The 14,106-nt window shown below is 41.4% G+C and overlaps 1 protein-coding gene across 1 annotated transcript in view; it reads left to right on the top strand.

Moving 5' to 3' along the window:
- Window positions 1-14,106, top strand: part of SPATS2L (spermatogenesis associated serine rich 2 like) — a 430,773-nt gene that overhangs the window by 283,634 nt on the left and 133,033 nt on the right. The window contains exon 6 of the mRNA XM_044060630.1: window positions 12,418-12,585. Coding sequence (XP_043916565.1) covers window positions 12,418-12,585 — 168 coding nt within the window. The remainder of the gene's footprint in view (window positions 1-12,417; window positions 12,586-14,106) is intronic.

The raw sequence follows: 14,106 nt of genomic DNA on the forward strand, positions 1-14,106 counted from the left end.
TTAAAATGGCCTTTCATGCCACTTAGCCTAGTATTCACCTATGAACCCATGAATGTCATTCATTTAAGGAACCACAATAGTGACCTTTACTGCTTAAATGAATACCATTATTTCTTAAAGGGACCGGCTGTGGCTATTTCATGGCAAAAGCTGCTCCCCCTAACAGCAAGCACTAGGATAGCTTTCCCTTCACCCTTCGCCTGATATAGCTGTGGTCTGATTGGTATGACTCTGTCATTTGTTCCTGACCTGGCAAAAGCAAATTATGATGTAGCTGTCATCCAGGCAGCCAGCACAAATTTCTTGATGCTTGATATAATATTCCCCATTAGGCTGAGTAAGGTCTTAGGGGAGGGGAAAGCAATGGGTGCAGTGGGTGCTCTCATTCCTTTCTACAGCAGGCATGGTCCCCTCAGTAGCTCCACAATTCACTCTGGAGCAGACAGCTTCAGTTTCAACCACAGATTCATTAGCAAGAGATGTGCCCAGTGACACATCCCTGAACCTCCCCCACTCCAGGAGAGGGAATCATGGAATACCTCTTCACTCCCTTCTCTCCCTGGCTGGGTCATCCAGTCCAGTGCCCAAACTACTTCAAAAACCCAGTTAGTAGTCATGGCTCCAAACTTTGACTCCTTGTTGCCACAAGTTGATTATTAAATATTTGAATTGATAGTGATGCCAGATGTTTTAGGGAGAAGAGTAATTAATGGCATCTATCTGGCACCCGTGTATTATTTGTTATTATTTTATAAACAATATATTATCACTTTTAATGTAGGAAAATGTTTCTCTCCCATTATAGGCCTTCACTGCAGTAATAACAATAATACTCACTTTATATGTGTATCATCTCAAGGAGTACTGTTGCACTTTATCTCATGGAAGCTTATTTAATGTGGAGGATCAGCTAACAAGCTAATGTGTAAAAGTTGTACAATCCATCTTTTGTGTAATTTGTTAAATCCACTCCCTAGTTCTTACTTCCATCTTGTCACTAGCAGTGGCCATCTTATGCCTGTGCTTTCAACCAATCAGGTGCATTCAATGATTTCCTGTTGGGAAAATGCCTTTCTGAGCTATTGCAGGTTCCACGAGTGACTACAACTACAAAAGTGTGCTTGGTCATCTGGTTTTCATCTGAATAGTTCACAGTCATGAGTTAAGGCTGACAGAGGACCTTTCATTTCATTATTTAATCATTTAACTTCACAGCGATGCCAGACCTCCCTTCTTCAAGAAATCATTCTAAGCCATAATCAGCATCCCTCTATGCATCCAGATAATCTTTGGCATATAACTCCTGTCCTTTTTTCAACTGATTTAAAACATACCTTGGTATTCCATGTCACCTTCTTCTTGGTGTTCCCATATGACAGGCTATCTCTAAATTACTTTGTGCCTATCTCCATCATTATCTCTACCAGTTTGCTGCCTTTCCATTTACCTAAATGTAGATGTATCTGCATCTACCAACGAATGATCAATCTGATATATGATCGTTCCTTGTAGTGTTAGTAAGTCTGTTTTCATTATCCTTATCTGAAGGTAGCATCGTGCACGCTATCTGAGTTTCTGCCTCAGCACAATATGTATCTGAAGGGAACATCATGCACACTGTATGAGTTTCTGCCTCAGCACAGAACCCTTTTAGGGTCGGTAATGACCTGCTAGTGCTCAAAGATCACGTGTCATGTTCTATTATAAACAGGACTGGCCTTAGCTGAAAGGGCGCCCTAGGCGAAGTACTGCTCTCGTGCCCCTTAAGCCCCACCCACACCATACTCAAGGAACACCCCTATTTGAGCCATGCCCACAGATGGGTCACTCTCACAAAAGCCACTCCAGTTCTTTCAAATTTTAAATGCATGAAAAATCCGTCATACTGTAACAGATACCTTGTAGTGTAGTTAGACTGCAATTGAAGGCTGAATTCTCCTTAATAAACCTGCTTGATCTGTTGCTCATGTACAGAGTTTATCTACAGTCATGAAAGACAGTATTAACTGCTTTTTGCAAGGTGGATTGATGTTTACGTGTAGAAGTTGTCATTTAGTCTAGTGTAGCATCAACTCTGCAGTGTGCATGACTGCTTACATTAACACATTAATTACTATATACCCTGATATGCTTCATGCTCTTCACAGGTCAACCATCAAGTCTACATACTTCAAAGACAGCTGCATATTGTGATCTGATGGTGCTGCAGATGTATGCTGACCCCGAGGCCAAAAAGGAAAGCAGTGTTACTACTACAGTGACTGCTGTCTTGAACTTTGCATATAAGTGACTTACCAACAGCAAGCAGATTTCTCAGAATTGTATTGGCAATGTTTCTTATCCATTATGGGTTACTGATGGAAGTATGTGGGACCTTGAAACTCAGCTGATAACAGTACACTGCTGTTCTGTAAAATTGTCAGGTCCACATGAGTAATCTGAAGACATATTTAAGATAAGACAGACATTGTGATATTGTCAAATGATTTTATTCCATTACTGTATCAAGTACATTCCTATATGCAATCTTTGGCAGTAAAATATTGCATTTGTACAAACTGTCAGGTCTGGTTGACTAATTTGAAAACATTAGGTTTCAGTTGGCACAATTAATGCTCAAGACATTGAAATATTGTCAGATTTTATTTCATTGCTTATAAAACCACAAAGTACATACAATGTAAAAACAACAAAAATGCATTAGACACAAAATATATTTCAAAATCAAAGTCAAAAAAGGTACCACAGGCCAAGGAAAATAATCGACTCTATTTCAGACCCAAAAGCTGGTTTATGAAACAGTTCAGGCACATAAACGCAATTACACTCACAGCTTTTTCATCCAAGTTAATAAGACTTCAGCAGATGCAGGTTTAAACTAATCATATCCTTATATATCTTAAGCAATTAATTAATCAGGTAAACCACTAATGAAAACCACAGTAAGGTGTGCCGACCGTGCCCTGGCCCAGCAATCAAGGAGCCTCAATCCTCACCACTAACACCAGGGAGGTCGTCTCATAGAAGAGGAAAGGATAACTAATACACACAGTAAAGTACAATTTCCCTTAAGTGCACACAGAGATCACAGTCAGTCTGGGGCTGGTTGCTCCCTTACTCATCAGAACCCCAATAAGACTCCCCACTGGCACATCTATAGGTCCAGATCTCAGCCTAGCTGGGCAAGCTAAAACCTCCAGTACCCTCTCTGACCAACCAGTGCTTCATGTCCCTGCCAAGTAGCTGACACACCACACACACACACACACACACACACACACACACACACACACACACACACACACACACACACACACACACTTTGAGATAAGTATTTATACAACTTCACAGACACTCCTGGGAAAGGCTGACACAGATTCTCTAGCTGTGCCCCTTTACCCAGACCATACAGTAGTAATTCCTGCCACCACCCAGCTAATACTTTTAGCTACTAAAAGGCCCTTAAAAGGGTGTCCAATTATTACTGTACAATATTATTATCCAATGATAATGTGACTATACAGTCTAAGGCTTATTTTAGAGTGGCCTATTACAACAAACTCTATAAATATGTAATGTACTCTAGAGCTTATCTCTACACAAACCAGCCACAGGTAAAGGTTTTTAAAATATTTAATAATAAATAGTTAAAACACAAGACAAAACTACTACACCACAGAGATATCTAAGAGTTCAGAGATCACACAGAAACTTAAAATAATACTGTAAGACAGGTCTGATTTCAAAGAAAAATACCTAAATAATCTTTACCAGCTTTAACTATTCCTACAAGAAAACACAGTGCTAAAACTTACATGTGAGCATAAGGCAGAGTGCTGATAAGTTGGATATCAAGATCAAAATTCTTCCAGTCTTTTGTGAGAAATAGTATTTAAACATTACTTGCAAACATGTCTCTAAGGCCCTCCCAAATTACATCATTTTTTGACACTTAGTCTGGAGTTCTCAGGCCACAAACTGCATTATTTAGCAATCTAACACCTGCTCAGAAACTTACAACAATATAAGTCATTTCACATGTATATTCTAACAGAAACCAGAGCAATAAAGCACATTCCACATCTAAATTCTGGTCATAAACTTTAGCCTTAAAACAATGGGCATGATACCTTCATCCAGACTCACTGGAACTGAATTCTAACATGAAAGGGTCACAACATGCTTCACTGGGCCAGTAGAGTGCAATGTTGTCACATATTTTGCAGTTCCACATTTCGCAATATTCTTTTACACACAAGAAAACATTCCTGTATTTTACATTTATTTACAAATACCAGAATTATATATCAAATTCTATTTGACTAGGCTAGCAGCCTTCACCCATCTCTCCCCAATTGTCACATCTCCCCCCCCCCCAGGGAACTCAAGCAAGTTTTTCAAGTGTCCCTTGGGAAACATCGCTTGAGAGTGTCAGGTCTATCTGGGTGTACCTCAACCCATTCCCTGTCTTGAGAGGCCATCTGCATTGGTATTGCTACTCCCACTGCTTGCTGCACTGACATTTATGCTTGCAACCCCAGACCCCATCTTAGCAACTTGGCATTTTGCTGACTGGCTCTGTTTGACCATGTCAGAGGGTTGTGATCTGTCATCACAGTAAATTTTCTTCCATACAGATAAGGCTGAAGTTTTTGTAGTGCCCACACTATAGCTAGACATTCCTTTTGTACCACCGCATAGCATTCCTCCCTGAGTTGGAGCCTATGACTGAGATAAACCACTGTGTGCTCTTCTCCCTCTGAAGAAATCTGGCTAAGTACAGCCCCCACCCCATAATTTGAAGCATCCACCTGCACAAATTCTTTACTATAGTCTGGACTGGCTCAAACAGGGGGTCCTTCCAAAGCTTCCTTAAGCTTCTGAAATGCCTGCTCACATGCTGGGGTCCACACTACCTTATCTGGCCTGCTCTTCCTTGTCCAGTCTGTGAGGGGAGCAGCTATGGTACTATAATTGGGAACAAACTTTCTGTAGTACCCTGCTGTCCCTAAGAAAGCCCTCACCTGCTTTTTGGTAACAGGTGCAGGCCATGCCTGAATGGCTTCCACTTTGGCAGGTTCTGGCCTTATCATACCACTCCCCACTCTATGTCCTAGGTAGGAGACCTCTGCCATACCCACCTGACATTTGCTCAGCTTAATGATCAACCCTACTCTCTGTAATCTGCCCAGTACCTCCCTGACATGCTGAAGGTGCTCTTGCCAGGAATGGCTGTAGATAGCAATATCATCCATGTAAGCAAGGACAAACCCTCCTGCTCCTGCTAAGATATGATCTACCAGCCTCTGGAAAGTTGCTGGGGCATTCTTCATCCCAAAAGGCATGTTTGTGAACTCATACAAGCCAAAAGGAGTCACAAAGGCTGACTTCTCTCTAGCACTGGGAGTCAAGGGCACCTGCCAGTAACCCTTGGTAAGATCAATGGTTGTAAGATACTTAGCCCCACCCAGCTGCTCTAGGGCCTCATCTGTCCTAGGCATGGGATAAGCATCCGACTCTGTGTGACTATTTAATTTCCTGTAATCTACACAGAACCTGGTGCTGCCATCCTTCTTTGGCACCAGTACCACTGGCGAGGCCCAGGGACTGTTGGACTCTTGAATCACCCCTAGTTCCAACATCTCCTGTACCTCTTCCCTCGGAGTCTGTTTGACTCCCTCAGGCACCCTATAAGGGGACTGCCTGATAGGCCTTTGGGGTCCTGTATCCACCTGGTGCTGCACCAGGTCGGTGCTCCCTGATTTCCTGGTGAACATGCCCCCAAACTCCTTCAACACTGCTCGGATTTCTCGAACCTGTGTAGGAAATAGCTGCTTGGACATTGCTACCCCTTTCACCGAGGTGTCAGCCCGAGCCTCACTGAGGAGATCAGTCACAAGATCTCTCTCAGACTCCCCCTGCAATCCACTGCAAATGCTCAGCACAAGGGCCTCCCTATCATGGTAAGGTTTCATCATGTTAACATGGTACAATTTGTGCCCCTGCCTTCTGCCTAACACTTCCACAATGTAGTTAACATCATATACCTTTCTTACCACCTTGTAGGGTCCCTCCCAAGCTGCTTGCAACTTGTTGTGTCTGACAGGAATGAGAACCATCACCTGCTGCCCTACAGCATACTCTCTAGCTCGAGCTTTCCTGTCATGCCACACCTTTTTCTGTTGTTGGGCTTATGCCAGGTTCTCCTGGGCCAACCCCATGAGTTCCCTGAGCCTTGTCCTGAGGTTCAGGTCATATGTCACAACAGACTCCCTGTGAGACTCACACTCACCTTCCCACTCATCTCGAATTAAATCTAGAGATCCCCTCATCCTATGCCCATACAGCAACTCAAAGGGTAAAAAACCTGTGGATTCCTGGGGAACCTCTCTGTAAGCAAACAACAGATGGGGCAAATATTTGTCCCACTCCTTCTTAAACTGATCTGCAAATGCCCATAGCATGAACTTGATTGTAGAGTTTAAACTCTCAACAAGACCATCAGTCTGGGGATGGTAGGGGGTGGTCTTCATGTGCTTCACCCCGCAGGACTTCCAAAGACAAGCCAGCAGGTCTGACATAAAATTGGCACCTCTGTCAGACAGTATTTCCTTTGGGAAACCTACCCTGCTGAAAATCTCTAGCAAAGGATTTGCCACCTTCTCAACCTCAATGGAGGACAAAGCCACTGCCTCAGGGTATCATGTAGCATAATCTACAATCACTAGGATATACTTTTTCCCTGTGGAACTTGGGTAACTCAGAGGACCCACAATATCCATAGCTACCCTCTGAAATGGCTCCTCAATCACAGACAAAGGCATTAAAGGAGCTCTCACCTTGTCTCCTGCCTTGCCTACCTTTTGGCACTGCTCACAGGTCCTGCAGTACCTGTTACATCTCTGGAAATTCCAGGCCAATAGAAGTTTTGCATAATACACAACTTTGTATGTTTTATGCCCATATGACCTGCAAAGGGAATATCATGGGCTATGGCTAGAAACACCAGACGGTAAGCTCTAGGTACTACCCACTGCTGTACTCTCTCACCTTCTAGCCCTCCCTCAGGGGTCCACTCTCTGTATAGTAAACCTTTGTCCCAGTATACAGATTCCCCCTTCCCTTGAGAATCAGGTGCCTCCCTAGCTACCTTCCTCAGGCCTTGCAATGTAGGGTCTGAGAGTTGAGCCTGTCTCAAGTCTCTCCTTGTAACCCTTCACAGCTCCCCTTCCACAGGAAGTCTTGCATCCTCTGACAGCGGTGCCTCACTGTCAGCCTGGGTACTACTACTCACCTCTACCTTTGCAGTTGCCCTGTCCAAGGGAACATCAGTGCCCACAAGCAGCTGTGGCTCACATTCAGTCTCACTGCTACAGCGTAGCTCACTCCCTGAAGTAACCACCTCAGCAGTCCTGGCTGCAAGTATGCAGTCTGTCTGGATCTCCCCCAGGCTACCAGACCCACATGCTTGTCTAATAGCCTTACTGCATGTAACTGCATAAGTGCCTAGTACTGCCTCATCCAAATCCTTCCCTCTCAGGACATCTGCAGGATGGTAGTTCCATACCCCTGTTGTTTCAAGACAACCCACTGTTGACATTTTGTCTTTCACACTTACTGGCTCCCTCATCTTTGGTTCCCCACCTTGCCTCTGTGGGCATCTGTATGCCACATGGCCCCACTGGTTGCATTCAAAACATTTAACCATGGCTCCTGGACATATACCTGGACTAGTGGCTTCCCCTGCTACTGGCAGATTCTGTTGGGGCAGTCTGTGCTGCCCATCATGGGTTCCTTTAGACCCATGGGTAGTACTGGGAGTCCCATTCCTATGCAAGGCTGCCCTGCTGGCCAGGTATAAGTCTCCCTCCTTCCCCAACTCATCTGAAGTAGCATATTGTCTATCACCTAACCAGATCATCATGTCCTCAGGCAAAGTGCTAAGGGCTTGTTCCTTTACCAAAAGGTATGCCAGCCCCTCAAAAGTGGTGACCTGACATCCACTCACCCAGCTATGAAAATAAGTGCTCAGTTCAGCAACATATTCACAAACATTTTCATCTGTTTTCTGTCTATGCTCATGAAACTTTTTCCTATACATTTCAGGTGTTGGCTTAAAACATTCCAACAAGTGTCTTTTTTACAGCAGTGTAATCAAAACAGTCAGTGTCATGTATTTTTGCTAAAGACGTTACAGCTTTACCATGGAGTAAGAGGGTCGGGAACTGTACCCAGAGCCTTTGGTCAACTTCATACTGTTTATATACCCACTTAAACATATGAATGAAGCTATCACAATTATTCCCCTCTTTAAACTGTGGAAGAAATTTACTGACCTTTTGTGCTTCTGAGGTCCGGTTACTCCCTTCCCCATTACCTCCATGACTCTGGCGAAGAATCAGCATTTCCCTCTCATGCTTTCTCTGCTGTTCCTGTTCTTCAGCTTCTAGGCTTCTCATTCTCTCAGCGGCTTCTAGTTCCATACGCCTGGCCTCCAACTCAAGTCTCTTCAGCTCCAGCTGGATTTTTAAGTCCACTGCAGAAAGGTTGAGCTGTCCATTCTCTGTGGATATTGTACCTCCACTGTCAGTCTAATATCCTCCAGGCCGCTGTTTTCTGATGCAGCTATAACCAAGGCTGCAATCAGGTCTGCCTTAATCAGGTTTCCATGCACCAGCCCCCTAGCCTGACTCATCTCCGCTAGCTGACTCCTTGTCAGCTTTCCATACTCTTCTGATGTCATGCTGCCTGCTCACCCTGACTAACACTAAGCTAACAAAAGAAATAAAACAATTGTGATCTGAACTCTGAGTATACACTGCGTGGCTGTTTTAGAGTATAAAACACTTTTAGAGATCACTGTACATAAGCTACAGGAATTCGCTCTACCCACACCACTACAAGCCAATTAGTATATGAAGTAGATCCCTCCACTGCCAAACACTTGTGATGACCGTGCCCTGGCCCAGCAATCAAGGAGCCTCAATCCTCACCACTAACACCAGGGAGGTTGTCTCCTAGAAAAGAGGAAAGGATAACTAATACACACAGTAAAGTACAATTTCCCTGAAGTACACACAGAGATCACAGTCAGTCTGGGGATGGTTGCTCCCTTGCTCACCAGGTCCCCAGTAAGACTCCCCACAGGCACAGCTATAGGGTCCAGATCTCAGTCTAGCTGGGAAACTAAAACCTCCAGTACCCTCTCTGTCCAACCAGTGCTTCGTGTCCCTGCCAAGCAGCTGACACTCCACACACACACTTTGAGATAAGTATTTATACAACTTCACAGACACTCCTGGGAAAGGCTGACACAGATTCTCCAGCTGTGCCTCTTTACCCAGACCATACAGTAGTAATCCCTGCCACCACACAGCTAATAATATCAGCTACTAAAAGGCCCTTAAAAGGGTGTCCAATTATTATTGTACAATATTATTATCCAATGGTAATGTGACTATACAGTCTAAGGCTTATTTTAGAGTGGCCTATTACAATGCACTCTATAAATATCCAATGTACTCTAGAGCTTATCTCTATACAAACTAGCCACAGGTAAAGGTTTTTAAAATATTTAATAATAAATAATTAAAACACAAGACAAAACTACTACACCACAGAGATATCTAAGAGTTCAGAGATCACACAAAAACTTAAAATAATACAGTAGGACAATTCTGATTTCAAAGAAAAATACCTAATTAACCTTTACCAGCTTTAACTATTCCTACAAGAAAACACAGTGCTAAAACTTACATGTGAACATAAGGCAGAGTACTGATGAGTTGGATATCAATATCAAAATGCTTCCAGTCTCTTGTGAGAAATAGTATTTACACATTACTAACAAACATGTCTCTAAGGCCCTCCCAAATTACATCATTTTTGACACTTAGTCTGGAGTTCTCAGGCCACAAACAGCATTATTTAGCAATCTAACACCTGTTCAGAAACTTACAACAGAAACCAGAGCAATAAAGCACATGTCAAGTCTAAATTCTGGTCATAAACTTTAGCCTTAAAACAATGGGCATGAAACCATCATCCAGACGCACTGGAGCTGAATTCTAACATGAAAGGGTCACAACATGCTTCACTGGGCCAGTAGAGTGCAATGTTGTCACATATTTTGCATTTCCACATTTCACAATATTCTTTTACACTCAAGAAAATATGCCTGTATTTTACATTTATTTACAAATGCCAGAATTATATATCAAATTCTATTTGAGTAGGCTGGCAGCCTTTAACCATCTCTCCTCAATCATCACATAAGGCATCACAGTACTACACATAATAAATATTAAAACAGTAGGAGGTGTTATATTAAAATCATTAAAAATTGTTTGCACACTTTAGTATACGAAAATATTTACAAACATTAAAACCATTTAAAACTTTAAGAACAGTTAAGAAGAAGAAGAGCAGTTTAAATCTGCATCTGATGAAGTCTTATTAACTTGAACGAAAACGCTGTGAGTGTAATTGCATGTATGTGCCTGAACTGTTTAATAAACCAGCTTTTGGGTCTGAAATAGAGCCGATTATTTTCCTTGGCCTGTGGTACCTTCTTTGACTTGGATTTTGGAGTTTTTGTGTTTTGGTACCAGTTCCAGTTTTGATTTTGGTTACTAAAAAATATTTATTAATCCTCTGGTGACTTGGCAAAGCCTTCAGAAGAGTGCACACAAATCCATGTTATGTTGTACTTGGTGTTCCTTGATCTTTCAGCAGTATTCTGTACCGCTGACCACTATATCACTCTTTTGCACTTGAATGTTACTTCTTAGAGTGAGCAACAGTGAGTCTTTTCTGACTCAAATGTTTTGTCAGACTTCCTACTGAGTTATGGGGATCCTCGGACCCCGGTACTTGCTCCTTGTTTTTTTGCAGCATATGTGTGTGCATTCCCTAAGGGGAGTCTTTGAAAGGAAAGGCTCATTTCTTATTTTGATGACATCTAGCTATCGCTCTAATTTTCTCAAGGGCATAATAAATATTTTGTTATCATTTTTGGAGGACTTCTTGGATTCTGCTTTTGCATAGATGAACCATAGCCAAATTAAACTTAATCTACTAAAGTTAAAAAGTGTGAAAGCGCCTGCCTTTAAATGCTATGTACCTTTCCCCTTTGACTTTTTTTTTTTTGTGATGGGAATAGGTCAGCATTTATGTTGATAGAGGTATGGAAATGCTCCTAGACAACAAACTGTGGCAAAAGACCAAATGATGGCAGCTGTGAAATCACCATGCTATTGTTTTAGGAATGCTTCCAGGATCAGACGACTTATGATCATTTGGACTGGTCTTGCTGCAGTGGTTGTTGTTTTTCTTTTGGCTTTTCCCAGTTAGGGGTCGCCACAGTGGAACTCCGGTCCGCTAATGACTGGCAGTCGATTTTTATGGTGCCAGCCCAATGCCCAACCTTCAACGAAGGCACGCCCATTCACACATGTCTTTTGAATGCCACTTGAACATGGGGAGGACATTCAGACTCCACACAGAAGGTGCTCCAGCCGAGAATCGAACAGGAGAACCTCTTGCTATGAGGCAACAATGCTACCGCTGCACCATTGTGGCAGTGGTACATAACCATAATTTCATCGCATTTAGACTACTGCAGTGTTATTTAGGCCACTGGTTAGCACCATCAGATAAAAATCTCCTGACATAACAACTACACCAACTTTCAGGATGTACAAATATCTCTTGGCCTGCTGCTGACTTTTGCTGGGGTATGTTGCTTTGCTCATACCACTCCATTACCACTGAACTTCACTGGCTACGTCTGGGGCAACACCAGCATTTAAGATCATGGAGTATGTGTACTAAACCTTACACAATGTCACTCTTACCTTTTTAAAGAAACTTTGGGTTTCCTTTGTACCTCAGTGGGATGTTACACTAAAGCAGTCACGGCCTGCTGTGGTTACAGTGACTCACTCATAATATCAGGTGAGTACCTTTCCCCTCTTTGTTTTTCTGTTGGAGAATGTTCTACTTTTTCTGAAGGCTCTTACTTTACTACATTTTACTCAAGTTAGCATTTGCTATTTTATTGATATTATTTACATGTCTTTCTCATTGTTTTGTTGATTTAATATAGTTATAATGCTTGGCCTCAGGCACTGAAATAAATACCAATTAAATGATAGTGAAAAATAGCCACTACTTACATTCTCCTTCAACAGCGTAAATCAAAGCATTTGTTTCGTTTTTGTTTTCTTTCTCTTTTTGTACTTTCATTATTGTGTACCTTCTTTTCATTATACATTGCAAGATAAAATGTATTTAATCTTGCCATTAGCAAGCAATGTAAACAATAGGGACTCCTGATGTAAACATACTCATTCCCTGATAACTATTATTATTATTATTATTATTATTATTATTATTATTATTATTTATTTGTTTAAGGAGAAAGAGACACACGTTTTCTGCCTGGTGAGAAGTTTAGGAAGGGAACTTTGTTATCAACTCGGAAACCAAATGCAGAACCACCTAAATTGAAGCCTTCTGCAGCGAGGTCGCAGATATCTGAATCCTGCCTTGATGTGGCTTCAGAGGATGCTGCCAAGAAAAGAGGTACATAATGGCATGTGATGTCTATGATCCTTAGTGATGTTTTTAGAGTGCTTGGCAAGAGCAACTTTTTTTACTGACACGCTTTGGATTAAGAGAATAAAAGTAATAGTTGCATATCTTAAAAAAATTCATTACAGCCACAAAAGTGTCATTTTAGGATTGCACTGTTTCAATGCATTGAAGTAATAAAGAATAGAGTTCTTAAATACATAATGTACCATATGAAATAACAGATAGTGTTTTTCAAGTAAAATGTTTAAAATTCTTACAGAGCTTTCTTTTTATTTTATTTGCATTAAAAAAAGGTAAAGTCACTGGCAGAACTGTTTCTGTTTAGGAATAACCTTATCTGCTTGAGTGACTTTTTGAGTCACATCCTTGGCAAGTGGAAATTAGGAAAGGTAAATCGAAGGCTAAAGGAAGAAACTCATTTGTAATTCATGGGCTGACTTGGCTTTTGATGGAGTTTTTTTGTAATGGACATAATATGATCTCCTCATTACTAACTGGAACAACCAGCAAGCAAACTGCACATACATTCACTAAAAACTGAAGTAACCATGTAACAACAGTTACAATCATCTAATCGCCAGCACCATTAACTACAAATCTTGCTGTTTAGATTTGACTGAAGAGTGCAGTGTAGTATAGACAGAAAAATGTATTTGCAGATATATGAAACAGAGCTGCTTGAATCAAACTTTTTTCAAATATTGTATTTCAGAACTGCAGTTTTCCCTTTCTTAATTCACTATGGACAAAACTCAGGTATTCTGCTTTTATTAATTGTGTGGCAGTCCTGGAACTGATCACACAACTTAGCAGTGGCTATGAGGGAGTTAGGAGTGGAGGGAATCACGTTCAAATATAAGGTTTATGGAGAGATTGCTCTCTGAAAAAGGCACATTATTGCAACTAACCTATTAAATATTAAAGTACTGCTATAGAATGACTGGCCATTAACATTCAAAAACGTGTGTGCTGATTGGTTAGCCCATCCAGTGTGCCTGTTGTAAAATCAAGCATATACCAACAAAAAAAAACTCTGGTCACCTGGACTTTCTTCTATTAATATATGCCACAGAGCTTTCCAGTTTTCTTAATCAAAGCAAAATGAAATATACTTTGAAATCTGAACAGGTATGAGAGAGACGGGACAGTGAAAATACAAGGAAAATCAGGTAAGCTATGCAAAACTCAAGAAACGTACCTGATTATCCCTATATTTTCTCTGCCTCGTCTCGCTCATATCTGAATTGTTCCAGATTTCAAATTTTATTTTATTTTATTATTAAAAAAAAAAAAAGCAGCAGAGATCTTCCTTTCTCTGTTGCTTCCTTTCCAAAGCACTGACGCACTGCATAAGCATGAAAATGTAAGTCTCATATGCATGCGCAGTTCATCAAGAAAGCCCCATGATACCAGGGGAGAAAATAAAAGAACATGACCGCGCCATTATACAAAGATATTATTTAATAAGAGTAAGTAACTCTTTTCTTGAATAATGTCATTGTTTAACAG

The sequence above is a fragment of the Protopterus annectens genome, chromosome 2.part0 (assembly GCF_019279795.1).
Source record: "Protopterus annectens isolate FY-2018-M chromosome 2.part0, PAN1.0, whole genome shotgun sequence".
NCBI lineage: Eukaryota > Metazoa > Chordata > Ceratodontiformes > Protopteridae > Protopterus > Protopterus annectens.